The 23626-nt window shown below is 38.5% G+C and overlaps 1 protein-coding gene across 16 annotated transcripts in view; it reads right to left on the bottom strand.

Annotated features, from left to right (window-relative positions):
- Dh44-R2 (Diuretic hormone 44 receptor 2) overlaps positions 1-23626 on the bottom strand; it is a 194238-nt gene that overhangs the window by 56241 nt on the left and 114371 nt on the right. For all 16 annotated transcript variants that reach the window (XM_073988324.1, XM_073988326.1, XM_073988323.1 and 13 more), the window contains 5 exons: positions 12472-12670; positions 11672-11768; positions 10222-10315; positions 2655-2735; positions 2456-2535 (listed from right to left, as the gene is read on the bottom strand). In XM_073988324.1, coding sequence (XP_073844425.1) covers positions 2456-2535; positions 2655-2735; positions 10222-10315; positions 11672-11768; positions 12472-12670 — 551 coding nt within the window. The remainder of the gene's footprint in view (positions 1-2455; positions 2536-2654; positions 2736-10221; positions 10316-11671; positions 11769-12471; positions 12671-23626) is intronic.

Here is a 23626-nt window from a genome sequence, read left to right as displayed (position 1 = left end):
TATCGATATACATAAACAGGCTGTTAATGTTCTGTTCTTAATTTTAATACTTGTGGGTATCCAGCAAAAAATTTAATATCGAAATTAAGACTTGTCCCAATGGCAAACGCACCAGCTTCTTAGATATGTAAGTAATAATGTTCATTTGTACTTGATATGGTTAATGTCCATGGTTCGGAGTAAATGCCTACGCATTGTAATTACCCAAGTACAAAGAAACACACACACAAACACCTGAATTTGCGACATGACAATAATTAATCAGAACATTATTTATGAGATGATTATGCAAATGTCCTGCAGTCATAACATGGATCAACTATTCAGTAATCACATGATTCCGTTTACATGTCTACATTGAGGCAGATTTACGGAAGAATGAATAAAATATGGACAATTATGTGCCGGTTGACATCGAATTTCCTAAGGCATCACAATGTGACATTTGTATATTGACATGTTGGACATCATTAATTCATATTATAGTTTAATTTATTATTTTATGGAAATTAAGTTGCGCAATAAATATTATTGCAATTTTTAATCAATAAAATAATGAAATTGTCAAGAAAAATATTTTATTATAATTGAGTTTACTTTTGCCATATAAACACCTTTCACATATACTTTTAAACAAAAATACCTTTTTCATATTCTTGAATTTCAACAATCACTACCAACCTTAAGAGACAGACATACCGACTTCCTTTCCATCATCATCATCATCGACAGCATTGAGATACTCTTCAATCACTTTCATGTGAAGAAGATATCAAATCTTGTTCTAGGCAGACAATTGATTTCCAGAAATCAAAATCAACGTTACAATCATTTCAAAAACAGCCATAAAGTGGAGTTGAATAACCAAATTTGCATAAATTGTTTCAAGCTGAAAGTGAAATGGATGAGAAAATAATCTCATCTTAAATTCCAAAAACACTTCAAAGTGCATGAATAAGGGCTTTCTTCAAAAAGTGATTGAAAAAGATAAAACTTAACAAAAAAAAAAAACTATGACGAAGGATGTTTTAAATACTTGATGTGTTTCTGATAAAATACACCAGCTTGCGAAGCTTGAAATCTGTGCTGGTGGGGGGAGGATAATAAAATGTTAAATAAAAGGTATGGGTAAATAGAAGTCCATTGGTATGAAGAAAAAATCAATAAAAATCTGCTAACATCGTCGAAAAAGAAAAAAAAATATTTTTGGGAAATTGATGCTTTGGAAAATATTTAAGCAGAAACAGTACCAGCAATTTAGGATACAAACTTGGGTTGAGGTGTGTATACGAATATCATACCTTTAGAAAATGGTATTGCTATGAAATAAATATTTTTAGCCTATGACCTAACAATAAAATCAAACAAGTGAGCAAAGGCTATAGTCGGGAGGGTCCGACTATGTGATACCCAACACAACTACCCTTGTGTATAAGCTTATAATAATCTTTTATTTGACACCTTCCCAAAATGTTAGCGTCTTATATCCAGTTTTGTGGATGCTAGAGTGATTACCACTGACGGACGGACATGCACAGATCGACTCAGAATTTTACCCTGATCAAGAATATATACTTTATAGGTCGCAAATCGGGTGCCACCGTGATGCAATGGTATGCATTGCACGCAGAAGGTCGTGGATTCGATTCCCCGGTCAGGCAACATTAAAATTGTCAACGGTGGCAAAATACACCTCAGTAATGTTGGGGACATTTCCTGTGTATTTCAGCCATGTAAAACTTCTCTATAAAGTGGTGTCGTAAGACACGCCGTTTGGACTCGGCGATAAACAGTAGGTCCCATATCATTGAGCTAATATGAATCGGGGTGTACTCATTGATATGAGAGAAATCTCCCCTGTCCCGTATGGGATGTTTGTGGAACAATTATTATTATAGGTCGCAAATGCTATTTCAATGCGTTACAAACGGAAAAACAAATTGAATATACTCTCCATACTATGGTGGAGGGTATAAAAAGCAAAAATGTTCCTAATAAAAACATCAGCATCTTCATTTATCCGTATCCTGCGGCTTGCAAATCGTAAACACATCTGCTAAATTGCAAAATTAAACAAAAACAAAGTAATAAAATAATATACGTATTTTGTTTTTCTTCTAATTATATTAAAAAGAAATCTTCTATAAGCCCATTAACCTCATGCAAGGCCTCTGTGTGCAGAAACTGTTGTTCTTTCTAAGACTGTGACGTCATTTATTCGCCAAAAAAAAATCCCACCTACTATGCCACTTTTAGTCGCGATATACAAAATTAAACAAATTAGGCCAAACCAAACATTTTATTGGCTCTTTATTGAACGCGGGTTAGCCGTCTGTCTTTGGTTTCGGTAAAATTTGCTTTTATCTTTTACCCCACAACAAAAACCAACTCGAATTGTTGTTTATTATTCCAGTATTAAATTGTTATTATTTGTTTATTATTAAATTGAACTTACCCCAATAAATCTTTCGGTATTTAAAGGTGGTGCATAAATTTTAGCTATCGACCAGGCAAAGACAATAACAGCTGGGCAGCCTAGAAAAAAACAATTGGAAGGGAGGAGGGGACAAAATTAATTTAGGAAATGTGGTAAAACACACAACCGACAAATAATTGATTATGTATTGGGATATGTAATCATGTTGTATGCTTACCCCATCCGATTAGAGCATATTGCAGGAATCCTAAATTATCAGTGGAAAATGTTTGTACAACTAAAGTATAAAGGTAAAGACCTGTAATGAAACAGTTATAATATATTTAATAGATAATATTTTATATATTATATTTTAAATTTTATATTTATTTCTTTTTATTTTTACATATTATATATTTTTTATTTTATATTTTAAAATTTATATTTTGTATTTTATATTTATTTCTTTTTATATTTATTTTTACATTTTATACTTTGTATTTCATATTGTATATATTTTATTTTATATTTTAAAAATTGTATTTTGTATTTTATAGTTTATATTATATATTTTTTATTTTGTATTTTATACTTTATATTATATATTATATATTTAATATTTTATTCCTTATATTTTATATTCCCCTAGTCGTTGTTTTAATATTATATTAAAACAACTTTAATATATTAGTGGGAAAAATTGGCAATGTTTAACAAGGGGTAAGGCAGGGAAGACTATAGTTTCGGACCTCGCCACAGATCCTCATCAGTTCCCTTGTTTCTCGTTTTTCAACAAGAAACTTTTTATACCTTAGTGTCAATTGCTGACTCGAATTGATGCGTATCCAAAGAAGCATTCTGATCGAGAATTTCGTTGGCACTACCTAAACTCGAGCAACTTCATTTGCAAACAAAATCAAATCTTTCCCACTGCTATGCGTTCCTTGAGTCTCAACGAAAAACATATAACTAATTTGTTGGTATTGCTTATTTTACAGCAATAAACCACACATTCTCGACGGTGCCCGGTCTCTCAATTAAAAGAGTTGGCGTTTTTTTATTTTGGATGACGACTTCTATTTTGCTTCAAGCCTGAGTATTTTGAAAAGCAAAATAGAAGTCGTCATCCCAAATAAAAAACGCCAACCCTCCAAATTTTATATTTTATACTAGCAGACCCATGTCCGCTTTGCTGGCCCGTCGTAATGAGTTTTAATGACAACTCTTTATTTACTTTGACAATTGACAATTCAGAAATAGGTATTTCTACCTCACTTCTTCGGTCCATTGTCAAACCGTCTGTAGCCCTTCTTTTCTCTTACGGACTTTGTCGTTTTTTTTCGCCCATTGATACTTTTTAAGATTTATTATCGTCCATGTCCCCTGTCTTTATCCTACAGCGATCTAATTATAAAATTTAAAAAAATGCTAAGTCGAATTCTCCCGCTTTTTGAGACTTATATGTTTTAGTTTTTCATGGCTGATGGACCGTTGAACCTCACCATTTAAGGAAATTTATAAATATATCGTTTTTCTTGATCGGGGCGCCAACCAACGTTGTCTCGAAAATTAATTTTCAAGCCGATGTACTCATATGTTTAGCAAATATAGCGATTATAAAAAATAAGCCCCGAAAATCTTCTGGAAATATATAGCATTTTGGACCACGGGAAATTCCTGAATATTTTCTGAAAATTGCATGAAATTAGGTTCAGTAGTTTTGGAAAAATAATGTATTGAATAGAGTGGACATGATCATCAGTTTTCAAGATATAACATATATTTAATAATGTTTCCAATGTTTTCTCCAACTATAAGTACACGCGTACTATAATTAATGATGGCTTCTACTGACTTCAAAGTCGCTTCCTTAAATAATGAATCAGAAAATCAATATTTTATTATCATTCCTTATGTCTACCGCGTGATATTTTTTTTTAATAAAAGGATAACCTGAAATATGAACGGTTTTCAAAATATTTTGTCGAAAATTTTTCTAGTCAAAAATTCTGAACACATTCTACAAATCTCGACAGATTTCAATAAAAATTGGTAATTTTACATCTACCCAAATACCATCACACTTTAAAATTTCATTGAAATTGGACATACATAGCGTGTTGGTGCATCAAGTACCTGAACTCGGTCAAAATTATTTATGGGAGCTACATCCAAATCTGAACTGATTGTGATTTTGGCACATTTATTTGTAGGCCAAATTCCGTCACACAATCAAAATTTCATTGGAATCGGGGATATATAGCGTGTTTTGTGCATCAAATACATGAAATCAGACGAAAATATATATGGGAGCTACACGCAGAGAAAAAATATTTTTCGCTTTTGTTGGAACAAAAATATCTGTTTTGGTTCCAAAAATGTATTTGTTTTGTTCAAACATTGTAATCCAAATCCAAAAATACCATCTTTTATTCCAAACATAGAAAACAAAAACAACTTTCGAATTTCCGCAATATTGTAAAAATCGTTAACAATACCGATTGTAGGAACTATCATAATCTAATTTTGTTTACAAAAAGTATTGTCAACCCAGAAATCAGCCCAAAAATTTTTGATTTGAGTGTATATACTTCTCATATACACTTTTCACATAACTTGGATATAAATGTCGTGTATAATATTGCAATCATTGAAGAACACAATAAATGGTTTGCTGCATTGGCTGACAACAAAGACAAACAAAAAGCCACAAGCACCCACCGCAACATAAGGAATAATTAACCATAACAAACTCCGGTATAACACCAAACCTCAAAGCACAATGAAGATAGAAGTATGAAACAAAACAGAAACAAATAAAAACAAGAGTCTCATTGTTGGTATACATACACACAAAAACCTAAGATAAAGGCATCATGTCATACAAGCAATACTCACCATAATTGTTTTTTTTTTCAACACGGCATCGAATAGCGAGAGAAGAGAAAAAATTGTCGAAGAAAAGAGAGAACTATTGTCCAGTTGACAAAAACTATTTTTGGATTTAATAAAACCCAATTGTTGGAATCACAATACTACATTTGGAATTTAACAATATCTTTACAATACATATTTTGCTCTTCGAATATTGTTGGATAAATCATATTTTTTCTCTGTGTGTATATCCAACTCTGAACCGATATTCAAATTCAATGAAAAATATCTTTTTTAAGAACGACTTTCTGCCGTAATGACAAAATAAAAAAAAATTACTGCAACGAAAAACTTGCATGCACTCGGTGAGGGAGCTTTTTACACTGCTATGTGATATTTTTGATGTTTTTAAAAGATACAAAAATGTATGACCCTAGTACACATATTCTTAATCTGCATAAAATGCAAATTCGATGTCCATCAGTAGAAAAGAGGGCAAAGCTCCCAAAATTTTGGTAGGGCTTTTAATGAAAACTCCTACGCCTTTTGACAGGTCTGCAAGAAGAACGAAGTCTTTTGAAAGCCCCCAGAAACGGTAGCCTTTCGATAATTGAATAAAAATGTCATTTAATTGTTAATAGTTTTATGAATTAGTTAAGTTAATTCTAGTAACACAAAAGTGCAATTGTATAATCGGAAACACCCGAATACGGATTGACAGATAAAGAAGAATAAGTAATTTTGTTATTAAAGATTGATTTTATCGGTTCATGTTTTAAAATAGACTGCATACCATTTTTTCGGTATTTTGAAGGTTCAGAAATTAGATGTATACAACTATGTTTTAGAAAATTTTCAGTATAGGTCCATAGCGTCCGCAGAAAAAACAGCAATTTTTTCGATATTTTGTTGATTTTAGGCACATTGTACAATAGAAACGTGTGCTATTTTGATCTTGGTCTTCGGCCGAGGTACAAAAATTTCTTGCCGAAAATGTTCGGCGAAGCTCCACGTTTCGGCATAGCAGCCATAGAACGACACCGCCCTATAGCGGCATTTTTGGAGTTCAACCCCAATAAATGTTGATATTTGGTCTTCCTAACATTTCTTACAGAAAATATTGGTGAAGATCCATGTTTTGAAGCACGAAACACGGCACATTTAACATTGCGCTGTGGGTATTCTTGATCACCTATATATCATTGATCGCAGTAATTTCGAAACTTTTGACTGGCGGTACTGGAATATGATAGAATATATAACACAACCACATAAAAGGCATTTTTGTCGTTACTTATCGTCACATTAAAATTAAAACCGAAATGTACTTACTTTCCCAAATTTGGATCTTTATACCCTCAGCAACACTTTCATATGAAATAATAGTTTTAGACCCCAAGTATGTTTGGACGAAATGTATTTCAGACAATTTGGAGTCGATTTAGCAATGTCCGTCCGTCTGTCTGGCTGGTGCGCACGATAACTCTCGAACGGATGAACCGATTTGGTCCAAAATTTGACTTTCGAAATATTTTGTCCAAACTTAGTTTCCCAGCAAAATCCACATTACGAACCTCCTTTCCCACCCATTATTTTAACAATTGCATGTCGTACGAAATATCTGGTTATTTTGTAACCACTGAAATAAGTAGATACTGAGTAGATTCTGACTACTTATTTCAGTGGTTACAAAATAAGCAGATACTTCGCGCGACATGCTCTTGTTAAAATAATGGGTGGGAAAGGAGGTTTGTAATGAGGATTTTTGCTGGGTTAATTTCGAAGATGGGTTATATCGGTCCACTCCTTCCGGTACCTCTCCCACAAAAGTTCGAAAATGTTCGGAAAATTTGTGCTCACGATAACTATTGCACATCGTGAAATTTCTACCAAACTTAGATGTGAATCCAATATGGACTTAATCGGTACACTCCTTCGGGTACCTCCCACACAAAATTTCGGAAAAGTTCAGTTTAGGACCTGCTCTCGAATCGCTCTGATTATTGTTGTAGCAACTTGTATTCACTGCCCCCCGAACAACGGTATAAGTTTCATCGGGTGCAAGTCCATACTTTCTGAGAAAATAGCCTGAAAGCTACAAAAAACCCTATGACACCGTGTGTAGTGGTTGGAGCGCAAAATAACTCTCGAACGGATCTGCCGATTCGGTCGAAAATGTGGCCTTCGTAATATTTTGTCCAAACTTAGTTTCAGTTCGAAGATACGCCATATCGGTCCACTTCTTCAGGTACCTCCCCCAGAAAAGTTCAAAAATGTTCGGAAAAATTGTGCGCACGATAACTCTTGGTGGGAGTGGCGGAATTGGTCCATACTTTACACATCCTAATATATCTACCAGATATAGATCAGGTTCAAATATGGACTATATTTGTCCACTCCATCCGGTACCTCCCACACAAAATGTCCGATAAGTTCACTTTAAGACCTGATATCGAATCACTTTGATTTTTGTTGAAGCAACTTGCATTCGCTGCCTCAATTACGATGGTAAAAGTGTTTTTCAGGGACAAGACCATACTTCTTGAGAAAACAGACCGAAGGGTGTAAAAACCCCCTATGGCACCACATGTAGTGCCTGGAGATCCACTTCCATAATGGTCAATATCGATCCATTCCTTTTAGTATCTCCTCCGCAAAACTTTTGATCTTTAATCCTAATCAACATTGTTGTCGGTTCAAACGACCAAAATTTTTAAAACCCCCTAAATACATACATACGTTTTTTGGGAAAAAATTCAATATACACAGGCTGAGGGTATATCTCTGTCGGCAAAGCCGACTGATACTTTTTTACTTGTTTAATACATATTTAGTCTTCTTTGGGGCTACTAAACATCCCTTCAGAAATTTCTCAGCACTGGTCCATGTTTTATATAGCCTATAGCGATCTTAGGAGTTTTCAGGATACTCTCCTACAGAAATGGCTGATATTTAGTATTTAGTCTTCTATGGGGCTATAATAACTTTTCCCCCTTATTTGTCAGTACATTTCCACGTTGCGATATAGCCACCGACATTTATGATAAGTACCAGTGTTCGAAATTTCGATCAGTCAACTTTGCATATATGTAAAGTCGTGCTTGAGCATCTAAATCATCTTCTTTATATTTTGTGAAACGGTTCCATATATTGACAATAATTCACCACGATTACTTTTTAAATTTCATTTTTTTAATTCTTTAATTAATTTTAAAAGTATCCAAAAATGTTGGTTTCAAAAATGTACCCCTACCATCTAGGAGGAGGGGGAGTTTTCAAGGGAAGAATTTTTTTATTTGCTGACAGATGAATACATACTAAAACTTGTTTAAAATTTGTTTACTGTTCAAAAAATAGAACACCATGTACGAAATGGGTTAAACAGGTAAACAGAGACATAAATATTAGGGTGGGGCGATTTGTGTGGAAGGAAAAAAACCTTAATGAGAAATTCAGTTATAGTTTTTTAAGGGGGTTTTCAGATTTAAACCACTATAACATAGCCATTTGTTAACCGATTTAAACAAATAATAACTTGTTCTAAAGATATTATTCACCCCTTTAAAAGGAAGAAGGATCACTAGAAATCCGTTGTGAAAAAAAGAAGATATAAACATACATATATTACATTTGAAAATGTAAGAAATCCAGATTTTCACTACTTTTACCGTTATAAAAAAATAAAACGAAGTGACCCCAACGAACTAAAGGCATTGTCGTTGCCCATGGATCCCAACACGATATAATTTTGCATCAGAACACTTGAATATTTTTCTGGTCAACTTTTGTAGCACAGTGTCATTTATCGACATTTTTCGAAAAGTTTGCACCTTCTCAAGGCCAAAACTGCCTGAAGGAGCGTTCCAATGCTTTCGCGATGTATTAGAGAGTTCTTAATTACTGTCTTGGCTACAATTTCTGTATTTGTGTTGGATGGAAAATCTCAATGGCTTGGGTGTTATATGCCAAAATATACAAAAAACGTCAATAAAAAACTTAAAGTCAAAATCGGGAGGCTCGATTTTCACGGTAGATATATGGTCCAGTGGACTTTTTTGCTCAATTCAATCCCAGGAATCAGAAACGCGAAGGGCTCATTAAGGTTTTCAAATCGCCCCGGCCTAATAAATATATTAACATTATCTAGGTATGCTATATGTATATGTTAAGAAATTACTATGCTCGAATCGCAAGAGAATGTGCATCCAATGTCATTAGGTGTATATTTCGCTTGTTTCGGAATATATTCTGTAAAATAGTGTGAACGATAACTCTCGACGGGAGCAAACGATTTGGTCCAAAATTTGCACATCGTATTATTTCATCCAATCATGTTTCAAGTCGGATATAGTCCATATCAATCCCGTTCTTCGGGTACCTCACATTCAAAATTTTTGTTTTTATTTACATTTTCTCTATAAATTGGGTGCAATTTAAGGGTTCATAGTGATCAAAATACTTCTCCGCCAATAGTTGTGGACATAGGTCCACGTTCTGGTATAGCCCCTACCGCCCAATTTCAAGTATTGTACAAAATGTTAGCTGACCAGATATGGTTAGGTAGTAGGTAATTGGTTTACGAAGTGGTTAAACAAATTCGCCTAAAACTGTGGGCAATGGTACTTTCGTAACAGAAAGAAAACTATCTATTCCATATTAGTTCAGAATACTTCATGGTGGACGTTTTTTGTTTGTTTTTCATTAGGCAAGTACCTAAATAAAGGTTTTAAAATTTTGTATGTAAAAACTATACACATCACAACAACTGGGACTGGACTGGGCGTTGATGAATCATTAAGTCAGTCAGTCAATCACGTTACTCTTTTATTAATATAGATATTTTATATTTAATATTTAGTATTTTAATTTTTATGTTTTATTTTTTAGCTATTTCGTATTTTATATATTTTTTTCAGTTAAAAAAAACTTACCTTCAACAAACATCCAAAAGAAATTCGTTAAATTAAAATAATGGAACATTATGACTAGTGTAATGCAACCAGCTTGGCTGGAATGGTCTGTCATCTGAAAATAAGTAAGGAAATAAATTTCAGTAAAAGCTTTTAGGTCTCAGTCATCTGTCATATGATGTTATTATCATTAAAAATTGGCCATAAATCAAGACTAAACGCTTGTTTTTTTTTGGATTTAACACAAACTTCTCCCACATTTTACACCTTTCATGTATTTATTCTTTTTGTTTCTAAGTAGCCAGTCTGCGGACGTCTTCTATGGCATTAACCCTTGGTCAGACTAAAATCCGCTAAGGATTTACATTTCCCCTTCTCTTAGTAAAATGGCTTTACGATAGGTTTTATGGCGCTTAATTGAATTGGTCATATAACCATGTTCTGGATTCCAAAACGCCTTTGGGCCTTATTTTCTATGGGCGTCATGCTCCTTGTTTCTCAATTGATTAAAAAAACTATTCTAACATTTAAAATTATTTAATTTCATTTAATTAAATTTCGCACCTAGGAAATCAAAGTCCCAGCACAGCGTTTTCATTGCAGCAGTAACATTGTCATTTGAAGCAACAGGAAATATTACCACTAACGCAGACACAACTACAAGATTCAGCTCATACACACGTTCCCATATACATGACAGTTCACATTAAGTTAATCTAATGTTCACGCATCCAAGACATTTAATGGCATATTGACATATTTAATGCACATGGATACGCACACACACAAAGGCACACCAAAACAATACCTAACACTTGACAGGAAACGCTTAGATATTTCAGCACACATTCAGGCACAGGAACACACACCCTTATGCAATTATTATCGCAAACAGAAATTAAGTTACATCTGATTAAACAGGAGGTGACATCGCTCAAGAGGTACTCTATACCAAGAGATGGATAGAGGGGCATATCAAAATCATGGAACAACAAGTAACAAAGAATCAGAAGGCTTTGCCGACAGCCAATGATTGTACAAGAAAACGAATAAGTTAGACTATAGTCGGGACGGGATCGAGTATGGGTTACTCTACACCTTCTGATCGTCTGTAAAGACCCTCTAAAGACTCTTCTCAGCTTGTCTATAAAGACTCTCTTCAGCTCGTCTATAAAGACCTCCTGCAGTCTGTCTATAAATACTCCCTTCAGCTCGTCTATAAAGACACCCTTCCACTCTATATATAAAGACTCCAATCTGCTCGTTTATAAATACTCCCTTCAGCTCGTCTATGAAGACTTCCTTCAGCTGGCCTATAAAGACACCCGTTCGATCGTCTATAAATACACCCTTCCGCTCCTCCTTCAGCTTGTCTATAAAGACTTCTTTTACATCGATTTCAAAGACTACCTTAGGGTCTCCTATAGTTCATCAGAAAAAAATAAGTACAATAAATAATTAAGCTACCTACCACTTGCAGGAACAGAGTTAATATCCACAATAAGGATGAGAGAATGTAAGTGAGAAATAAATTCGCATGAATTGTGTTACGAAGGCATTTCAAGTCTCTAGGAGGAGCAGCAGGAGCACAGCATAACATAGTACATGTATATGTTTGTGTATATCGCCATGTAAGATTCAGGTTTACATCGTCGTCGTTGTTGTAGCGATAACGGAGGATAGATACCAAGAATGAGAATAATAAAATGTATTGCATTAAAGAAAATCAAATAGGAAGAAGATAGAAGGACAACAACAAGAAAAAGATAAATTCAAACATACGCTTAACTATATGGCATTGGATTTTATCACAAGTGAAATTGAAAATGAGATGAATTTGCTGAGATCAAATGGAAAATTAAATTCGCACACAGTGGTGTAGATTATACGTCCTTCAATTAAGGCGTAATATGCCATTATGAGCCTCTATCAAATCGATCTTATGAGTAGGATGCTATTGATGGATAAGTGTTGTTTTATCGTTAGGGTTGAATCCTATTCTCTTTTTTTAAATTGGGTTATTGTTGTTTTATCGTTAGGGTAGAATCTTATTCTTTTATTCTGTAATTATTATCAAAGTTTGTTCTTCTTTCCCCACTGTGCTTTCTCTTTCATCCATCTCAGATTTACGATAAAGTTCTTTTTTTATGGTTAACAGGAAATGAATGAAATAAACTTAGCAATGAAAGATGAATGAGCGATGATACGATGTACGTTCATTCGTCCGCTCGTTCAACGGCACGAGTGATTCATTCCAGCGTTAATACTCACTTTAAACACAGAAATACAATTAAAGCTAAAACCAATGCGCTTAAACTAAGAAAATAACCACAGCAATAGATGTAAGTGGGCAATTCAACGCCCGGCGAAAAGTCAGGTATTGCAGGCAGCTCCGTAGAATGATGACATTTATCGTAATTCGAGTAATTGTCCCATGTGCCATTTGGAAAGCAATAACGCGTGGCATTCTCTGAAAGGAAGGATGGAAAAGTAGTGAAAGAAAAAAACAAAAAACACATTAATGAATAACATTGTGGCATTTGGAGGGAACATTTATAGAGAGTCAATATAAATAAATGTTAGGAAACATATTAACTAGGGGAGAAGTGGGTCAATTTCGTGCCAAAGAAATTATTTAATATTGTGAAAACTGAATCATAGGTATGGACAAAAGTTATTTTTAGCCAGTCTGTAAATGCGACCTTTAGCTTGTCTATAAAGACGACCTTTAAATTGCCTATAACTCGTCTATAAAGACGACCTTCAGCTCGTCTATAAAGACGACCTTCAGCTCGTCTATAAAGACGACCTTCAGCTCGTCTATAAAGACGACCTTCAGCTCGTCTATAAAGACGACCTTCAGCTCGTCTATAAAGACGACCTTCAGCTCGTCTATAAAGACGACCTTCAGCTCGTCTATAAAGACGACCTTCAGCTCGTCTATAAAGACGACCTTCAGCTCGTCTATAAAGACGACCTTCAGCTCGTCTATAAAGACGACCTTCAGCTCGTCTATAAAGACGACCTTCAGCTCGTCTATAAAGACGACCTTCTGCTCGTCTATAGAGACTGCCTTCAGCTCGTCTATAGAGACTACCTTTAACACGTCTATAGAGACGAGCCTTGAGCTCGTCTATAAAGACAACCTTTAGCTCATCGCTAAAGACGACCTTTAGCTTATCGTTAAAGACGACCTTTAGCTCATCGCTAAAGACGACCTTGAGCTCGTCTATAAAGACGACCTTGAGCTCGTCTATAAAGACGACCTTGAGCTCGTCTATAAAGACGACCTTGAGCTCGTCTATAAAGACGACCTTGAGCTCGTCTATAAAGACGACCTTGAGCTCGTCTATAAAGACGACCTTGAGCTCGTCTATAAAGACGACCTTGAGCTCGTCTATAAAGACGACCTTGAGCTCGTCTATAAAGACGACCTTGAGCTCGTCTATAAAGACGACCTTGAGCTCGTCTATAAAGACGACCTTGAGCTCGTCTATAAAGACGACCTTGAGCTCGTCTATAAAGACGACCTTGAGCTCGTCTATAAAGACGACCTTGAGCTCGTCTATAAAGACGACCATGAGCTCGTCTATAAAGACGACCTTGAGCTCGTCTATAAAGACGACCTTGAGCTCGTCTATAAAGACGACCTTGAGCTCGTCTATAAAGACGACCTTGAGCTCGTCTATAAAGACGACCTTGAGCTCGTCTATAAAGACGACCTTGAGCTCGTCTATAAAGACGACCTTGTGCTCGTCTATAGAGACGACCTTGAGCTCGTCTATAAACACGAACTTTAGCTCGTCTATAGAGACGACCTTGAGCTCGTCTATAAACACGAACTTTAGCTCGTCTATAGAGACGAACTTTAGCTCGTCTATAGAGACGACCTTGAGCTCGTTTATAGAGACGACCTTGAGCTCGCCTATAGAGACGACCTTTAGCTCGTCTACAGAGACGACATTTAGCTCGTCTATAGAGACGACATTTAGCTCGTCTATAGAGACGACGTTTAGCTCGTCTACAGAGACGACATTTAGCTCGTCTGTAGTGACGACCTTGAGCTCCTCGTCTATAAAGACGACCTTGAGCTCCTCGTCTATAAAGACGACCTTGAGCTCCTCGTCTATAAAGACGACCTTGAGCTCCTCGTCTATAGAGACGACCTTGAGCTCCTCGTCTATAGAGACGACATTGAGATCCTCGTCTATAAAGACGACCTTGAGCTCCTCGTCTATAAAGACGACCTTGAGCTCCTTGTCTATAAAGACGACCTTGAGCTCCTCGTCTATAGAGGCGACCTTAAGCTCGTCTATAGAGACGACCTTTAGCTCCTCGTCTATAGAGACGACCTTTAGCTCCTCGTCTATAGAGACGACCTTTAGCTCCTCGTCTATAGAGACGACCTTTAGCTCCTCGTCTATAGAGACGACCTTTAGCTCCTCGTCTATAGAGACGACCTTTAGCTCCTCGTCTATAGAGACGACCTTTAGCTCCTCTTCTATAGAGACGACCTTTAGCTCCTCGTCTATAGAGACGACCTTTAGCTCCTCGTCTACAGAGACGACCTTTAGCTCCTCGTCTATAGAGACGACCTTTAGCTCCTCGTCTACAGAGACGACCTTTTGCTCCTCGTCTACAGAGACGACCTTTAGCTCCTCGTCTACAGATACGACCTTTAGCTCCTCGTCTACAGAGACGACCTTCAGCTCCTCGTCTATAGAGACGACCTTAAGTTCCTCGTCTATAGAGACGACCTTCAGCTCCTCGTCTATAGAGACGACCTTTAGTTCCTCGTCTATAGAGACGACCTTTAGTTCCTCGTCTATAGAGACGACCTTGAGCTCGTCTATAGAGACGACCTTGAGCTCGTCTATAGAGACGACCTTGAGCTCGTCTATAGAGACGACCTTGAGCTCGTCTATAGAGACGACCTTGAGCTCGTCTATAGAGACGACCTTGAGCTCGTCTATAGAGACGACCTTGAGCTCGTCTATAGAGACGACCTTGAGCTCGTCTATAGAGACGACCTTGAGCTCGTCTATAGAGACGACCTTGAGCTCGTCTATAGAGACGACCTTGAGCTCGTCTATAGAGACGACCTTGAGCTCGTCTATAGAGACGACCTTGAGCTCGTCTATAGAGACGACCTTGAGCTCGTCTATAGAGACGACCTTGAGCTCGTCTATAAAGACGACCTTGAGCTCGTCTATAGAGACGACCTTGAGCTCGTCTATAAAGACGACCTTGAGCTCGTCTATAAAGACGACCGTGAGCTCGTCTATAGAGACGACCTTGAGCTCGTCTATAGAGACGACCTTGAGCTCGTCTATAGAGACGACCTTGAGCTCGTCTATAGAGACGACCTTGAGCTCGTCTATAGAGACGACCTTGAGCTCGTCTATAGAGACGACCTTGAGCTCGTCTATAGAGACGACCTTGAGCTCGTCTATAGAGACGACCTTGAGCTCGTCTATAGAGACGACCTTGAGCTCGTCTATAGAGACGACCTTGAGCTCGTCTATAGAGACGACCTTGAGCTCGTCTATAGAGACGACCTTGAGCTCGTCTATAAAGACGACTTTTCGCTCGTCTAAAGAGACGACCTTTCGCTAGTCTATAAAGACGACCTTTCGCTCGTCTATGAAGACAACCTTGAGCTCGCCTATAAAGACGACCTAGAGCTCGTCTATAAAGACGACCAAGAGCTCGTCTATAAAGACGACCAAGAGCTCGTCTATAAAGACGACCAAGAGCTCGTCTATAAAGACGACCAAGAGCTCGTCTATAAAGACGACCTAGAGCTCGTCTATAAAGACGACCTTTAGCTCGTCTATAAAGACGACCTTCAGCTCGTCTATAAAGACGACCTTGAGCTCGTCTATAAAGACAACCTTGAGCTCGTCTATAAAGATGACCTTGAGCTCGTCTATAAAGACGACCTTGAGCTCGTCTATAAAGACGACCTTGAGCTCGTCTATAAAGACGACCTTGAGCTCGTCTATAAAGACGACCATGAGCTCATCTACAAAGACGATTTTGAGCTCGTCTATAAAGACGACATTGAGCTCGTCTATAAAGACGACATTGAGCTCGTCTATAAAGACGACCTTGAGCTCGTCTATAAAGACGACCTTGAGCTCGTCTTTAAAGACGACCTTGAGCTCGTCTATAAAGACGACCTTGAGCTCGTCTATAAAGACAACCTTGAGCTCGTCTATAAAGATGACCTTGAGCTCGTCTATAAAGACGACCTTGAATTCGTCTATAAAGACGACCTTGAACTCGTCTATAAAGACGACCTTGAAATCGTCTATAAAGACGACCTTGAACTCGTCTATATAGACGGCATTGAACTCGTCTTTAAAGACGACGTTGAGCTCGTCTATAGAGACGACCTTGAGCTCGTCTATAGAGACGACCTTGAGCTCGTCTATAGAGACGACCTTGAGCTCGTCTATAGAGACGACCTTAAGCTCGTCTATAGAGACGACCTTTCGCTCGTCTATAAAGACGACTTTTCGCTCGTCTAAAGAGACGACCTTTCGCTAGTCTATAAAGACGACCTTTCGCTCGTCTATGAAGACAACCTTGAGCTCGCCTATAAAGACGACCTAGAGCTCGTCTATAAAGACGACCAAGAGCTCGTCTATAAAGACGACCAAGAGCTCGTCTATAAAGACGACCAAGAGCTCGTCTATAAAGACGACCAAGAGCTCGTCTATAAAGACGACCTAGAGCTCGTCTATAAAGACGACCTTTAGCTCGTCTATAAAGACGACCTTCAGCTCGTCTATAAAGACGACCTTGAGCTCGTCTATAAAGACGACCTTGAGCTCGTCTATAAAGACAACCTTGAGCTCGTCTATAAAGATGACCTTGAGCTCGTCTATAAAGACGACCTTGAGCTCGTCTATAAAGACGACCTTGAGCTCGTCTATAAAGACGACCATGAGCTCATCTACAAAGACGATTTTGAGCTCGTCTATAAAGACGACATTGAGCTCGTCTATAAAGACGACATTGAGCTCGTCTATAAAGACGACCTTGAGCTCGTCTATAAAGACGACCTTGAGCTCGTCTTTAAAGACGACCTTGAGCTCGTCTATAAAGACGACCTTGAGCTCGTCTATAAAGACAACCTTGAGCTCGTCTATAAAGATGACCTTGAGCTCGTCTATAAAGACGACCTTGAATTCGTCTATAAAGACGACCTTGAACTCGTCTATATAGACGGCATTGAACTCGTCTTTAAAGACGACGTTGAGTTCGTCTATAAAGACGACCTTTAGCTCGTCTATAAAGACGACCTTGAGCTCGTCTATAGAGACGACCGTGAGCTCGTCTATAGAGACGACCTTGAGCTCGTCTATAGAGACGACCTTGAGCTCGTCTATAGAGACGACCTTGAGCTCGTCTATAGAGACGACCTTGAGCTCGTCTATAGAGACGACCTTGAGCTCGTCTATAGAGACGACCTTAAGCTCGTCTATAGAGACGACCTTTCGCTCGTCTATAAAGACGACTTTTCGCTCGTCTAAAGAGACGACCTTTCGCTAGTCTATAAAGACGACCTTTCGCTCGTCTATGAAGACAACCTTGAGCTCGCCTATAAAGACGACCTAGAGCTCGTCTATAAAGACGACCAAGAGCTCGTCTATAAAGACGACCAAGAGCTCGTCTATAAAGACGACCAAGAGCTCGTCTATAAAGACGACCAAGAGCTCGTCTATAAAGACGACCAAGAGCTCGTCTATAAAGACGACCAAGAGCTCGTCTATAGAGACGAAGTTGAGCTCGTCTATAGAGACGACCTTGAGCTCGTCTATAGAGACGACCTTGAGCTCGTCTATAGAGACGACCTTGAGCTCGTCTATAGAGACGACCTTGAGCTCGTCTATAGAGACGACCTTGAGCTCGTCTATAAAGACGACCTTGAGCTCGTCTATAGAGACGACCTTGAGCTCGTCCATAAGGACGACCTTGAGCTCGTCTATAAAGACGACCTTGAGCTCGTCTATAGAGACGACCTTGAGCTCGTCTATAAAGACGACCTTGAGCTCGTCTATAGAGACGACCTTGAGCTCGTCTATAGAGACGACCTTGAGCTCGTCTATAGAGACGACCTTGAGCTCGTCTATAGAGACGACCGTGAGCTCGTCTATAGAGACGACCTTGAGCTCGTCTATAGAGACGACCTTGAGCTCGTCTATAGAGACGACCTTGAGCTCGTCTATAGAGACGACCTTGAGCTCGTCTATAGAGACGACCTTGAGCTCGTCTATAGAGACGACCTTGAGCTCGTCTATAGAGACGACCTTAAGCTCGTCTATAGAGACGACCTTAAGCTCGTCTATAGAGACGACCTTAAGCTCGTCTATAGAGACGACCTTAAGCTCGTCTATAGAGACGACCTTAAGCTCGTCTATAGAGACGACCTTAAGCTCGTCTATAGAGACGACCTTAAGCTCGTCTATAGAGACGACCTTTCGCTCGTCTATAAAGACGACCTTTCGCTCGTCTATAAAGACGACTTTTTGCTCGTCTAAAGAGACGACCTTTCGCTAGTCTATAAAGACAACCTTGAGCTCGCCTATAAAGACGACCTAGAGCTCGTCTATAAAGACGACCAAGAGCTCGTCTATAAAGACGACCAAGAGCTCGTCTATAAAGACGACCAAGAGCTCGTCTATAAAGACGACCAAGAGCTCGTCTATAAAGACGACCAAGAGCTCGTCTATAAAGACGACCTAGAGCTCGTCTATAAAGACGACCTTCAGCTCGTCTATAAAGACGACCTTCAGCTCGTCTATAAAGACGACCTTGAGCTCGTATATAAAGACAACCTTGAGCTCGTCTATAAAGATGACCTTGAGCTCGTCTATAAAGACGACCTTGAGCTCGTCTATAAAGACGACCTTGAGCTCGTCTATAAAGACGACCTTGAGCTCGTCTATAAAGACGACCTTGAGCTCGTCTATAAAGACGACCTTGAGCTCGTCTATAAAGACGACTTTTTGCTCGTCTAATGAGACGACCTTTCGCTAGTCTATAAAGACAACCTTGAGCTCGCCTATAAAGACGACCTAGAGCTCGTCTATAAAGACGACCAAGAGCTCGTCTATAAAGACGACCAAGAGCTCGTCTATAAAGACGACCAAGAGCTCGTCTATAAAGACGACCAAGAGCTCGTCTATAAAGACGACCAAGAGCTCGTCTATAAAGACGACCTAGAGCTCGTCTATAAAGACGACCTTCAGCTCGTCTATAAAGACGACCTTGAGCTCGTATATAAAGACAACCTTGAGCTCGTCTATAAAGATGACCTTGAGCTCGTCTATAAAGACGACCTTGAGCTCGTCTATAAAGACGACCTTAAGCTCGTCTATAGAGACGACCTTTCGCTCGTCTATAAAGACGACTTTTTGCTCGTCTAAAGAGACGACCTTTCGCTAGTCTATAAAGACAACCTTGAGCTCGCCTATAAAGACGACCTAGAGCTCGTCTATAAAGACGACCAAGAGCTCGTCTATAAAGACGACCAAGAGTTTGTCTATAAAGACGACCAAGAGCTCGTCTATAAAGACGACCAAGAGCTCGTCTATAAAGACGACCAAGAGCTCGTCTATAAAGACGACCTAGAGCTCGTCTATAAAGACGACCTTCAGCTCGTCTATAAAGACGACCTTCAGCTCGTCTATAAAGACGACCTTGAGCTCGTATATAAAGACAACCTTGAGCTCGTCTATAAAGATGACCTTGAGCTCGTCTATAAAGACGACCTTGAGCTCGTCTATAAAGACGACCTTGAGCTCGTCTATAAAGACGACCTTGAGCTCGTCTATAAAGACGACCTTGAGCTCGTCTATAAAGACGACCATGAGCTCATCTACAAAGACGATTTTGAGCTCGTCTATAAAGACGACATTGAGCTCGTCTATAAAGACGACATTGAGCTCGTCTATAAAGACGACATTGAGCTCGTCTATAAAGACGACATTGAGCTCGTCTATAAAGACGACCTTGAGCTCGTCTATAAAGACGACCTTGAGCTCGTCTTTAAAGACGACCTTGAGCTCGTCTATAAAGACGACCTTGAGCTCGTCTATAAAGACAACCTTGAGCTCGTCTATAAAGATGACCTTGAGCTCGTCTATAAAGACGACCTTGAATTCGTCTATAAAGACGACCTTGAACTCGTCTATAAAGACGACCTTGAACTCGTCTATAAAGACGACCTTGAACTCGTCTATATAGACGGCATTGAACTCGTCTTTAAAGACGACGTTGAGTTCGTCTATAAAGACGACCTTTAGCTCGTCTATAAAGACGACCTTGAGCTCGTCTATAGAGACGACCGTGAGCTCGTCTATAGAGACGACCTTGAGCTCGTCTATAGAGACGACCTTGAGCTCGTCTATAGAGACGACCTTGAGCTCGTCTATAGAGACGACCTTGAGCTCGTCTATAGAGACGACCTTGAGCTCGTCTATAGAGACGACCTTGAGCTCGTCTATAGAGACGACCTTGAGCTCGTCTATAGAGACGACCTTGAGCTCGTCTATAGAGACGACCTTAAGCTCGTCTATAGAGACGACCTTAAGCTCGTCTATAGAGACGACCTTAAGCTCGTCTATAGAGACGACCTTAAGCTCGTCTATAGAGACGACCTTAAGCTCGTCTATAGAGACGACCTTTCGCTCGTCTATAAAGACGACTTTTCGCTCGTCTAAAGAGACGACCTTTCGCTAGTCTATAAAGACGACCTTTCGCTCGTCTATGAAGACAACCTTGAGCTCGCCTATAAAGACGACCTAGAGCTCGTCTATAAAGACGACCAAGAGCTCGTCTATAAAGACGACCAAGAGCTCGTCTATAAAGACGACCAAGAGCTCGTCTATAAAGACGACCTAGAGCTCGTCTATAAAGACGACCTTTAGCTCGTCTATAAAGACGACCTTCAGCTCGTCTATAAAGACGACCTTGAGCTCGTCTATAAAGACAGCCTTGAGCTCGTCTATAACGACCACCTTGAGCTCTTCTATAAAGACGACCTTTAGCTCGTCTATTAAGACGACCTTTAACTCATCTATAGAGACGAACTTTAGCTCGTCTACAGAGACGACCTTGAGCTCGTCTATAGAGATTAATTTTAGCTCGTCTATAAAATAAAATAGTTCGTCTATAAGAATATATGAAGAATGCCTTCTGCTCGTCTATAAACACCCTCTTCATAACCCTTCTTTGCAGTTTGTTTAAGTTATGTAATAGTTTTTGAAATGTGATGTCCAATCCAATGAATAAATGTCTGTTGTTGTTGTGTTTCCTACAATTCACCTCAGGATAAATGTTTAACAATCCTATTTTAAATCATTTCGGAAGAGAGCTGTCCTGGAATTGAATTATCTTTCACTCAGCATAAATGGCAGCTGGCATAATCCTGGCCATTATCTTTGTATAGTTATCATTTGGTATCGTTTTCATAACACTCACGCTCAGAATGCAAACATACAAACACACGCACACATGCTTATGTTGAAGTGGCCAATCAGCAGTTGTTGGATGTGTAATTGAAATGTTCCAATATTTTACCACATACATAGATGTGGGTGATTGCCAGGGGCAATCTTGATTGTTCAGCAACCGCAGCAGCAGAAGATAAACGATATTCATACAAGTTCGTCTGCTTCTTCTTCTTCTGCACGCACCATTACCCCACGCTATCTGTAATAATCATTCTTGTAATTTGTTTGTTGTAATCGACAGATATCCTCGAAGCTCCTTGTTAATGTTAATGGTGTTCTCTGTTTTGCCAATACTCTGAAATGCGGGTGATTTGTGATTTGTGCCCACATTTGTGAATTTAATGAAGCATATGAATGAACAACCAACGAATCATGTAATATAACATACACACATACAAGCAGCATCATTATGTTCATCTGTTGCTCTTGGCCTAGTAGTGGGTAAGAAAAAAATAAAAGATTCCTGTTTCTTTGGAAATGTCATTACAATATAACAATGCCCAGTCAAGGATTTGTGGTTGAAGGTTTTGCAAGAAATATATTTAATATCCTTTAGATTTCCTTCTGTCATTTCAATATTTATGCCTAGGAGGGTAATTTTTGTGTATTTTATGTTTATTAAAAGAGGAGGAGATATTTTAAGGTTTGTAACGGGGGTTTTAACTGCATTTGAACGAACTGATGGATAATGAAGAAGAAAAAGTAGGCCAGTAGCAACCGATTGTTTGCCAGGTGAGATGTTTATGAACAAAGGTGTTCGACCAGGTTATAATTTTTAACTTAAATCCCATTCTCGGTGCTCTTGAACCAACTTTAAATGAAAGGAGCTTACACCTGGGAAGTTTTTGCGGATTCTGAAACTACAATGTTCATAGATGAGAAAAATCAAAAAACAAAAAAAAAAATTGTCGGAGCGCTTTTTAAATAAATCGCGGTCAAAGTTCACATTTGTACGGTTTTTATAGGTTTTCACAATTTTGCTGGGAAACAGTAAGCCCCATCAAAATGGAAGTAAAGAAAATGTTGTAGCAGTGAAAATTCTCTACAAGAGTGACCTCAATAATATTTTCGTACGTTTTACCATTTTTGAGATATAGAAGTTCAAATTGGGACAATTCACTGACTGTATCGTCTCCTTATAAAACTTTACTGATCGTCCCATGATGTCAATGTCATCAGCATAAGCAAGTAACGTGTGGCTGTTGCTGTTGATAGTGCCATTTCTTTTGACATTTTGCAACAGGTCACACGAAAGGCTGTCTCCTCATCTGAAACCTCTTTTGGTATTGAACTGTTCGTAGAGGTTGTTTTCTATTTTAACTGAGGACCGAATATCAGTTAATGTCATCTTTTAAAGCCGAATGAGCTATGCGGAGATACCAAAATCAGACATGGCTTGGAATACCTTTGAACGTATAAGGCTATCGGAGGCTGCTTTATAATCGACGAAATGATGATAGGTGTCGTTCTGCATATCTTCGGCCTTCTCCAGGATTTGTATCATGGTAAATATCTGGTCAATGGTGGATTTGCCCGGTCAAAAGCCGCACTGATAAGGTACAATTACTTCATTGACCATAGGCTTAAGTCGTTCACACAATATGCCAGAAATATTCATCGGAGACCCTATAAAGCATATATATTCTTGATCAGGGTAAAATTCTAAGTCCATATAATTATATCAGTCTGTCAGTTGAAATCAAGATACATCTCGTAATTTTTAAAATAGAGCTTAGTAATTTGGTATAGAAGTTTCTATTACTCCTAGGATGTTTGGTATTACAAATAGAACGGTACCATCTGATTTTCGGTAGTTTGAAATACGTAGCTGGAATTTCGAACTTAGTTTTCGTTTGGGGTATTAAACATTCCATATGAAATTTGTCGGTATAGGTCCACGC

Source organism: Musca autumnalis, unplaced genomic scaffold (assembly GCF_047663935.1).
Source record: "Musca autumnalis isolate F117 unplaced genomic scaffold, ASM4766393v1 scaffold_5, whole genome shotgun sequence".
NCBI lineage: Eukaryota > Metazoa > Arthropoda > Insecta > Diptera > Muscidae > Musca > Musca autumnalis.
The sequence above is the reverse complement of the archived record's forward strand: the minus strand, read 5'-3'. Positions and strand labels throughout refer to the sequence as shown.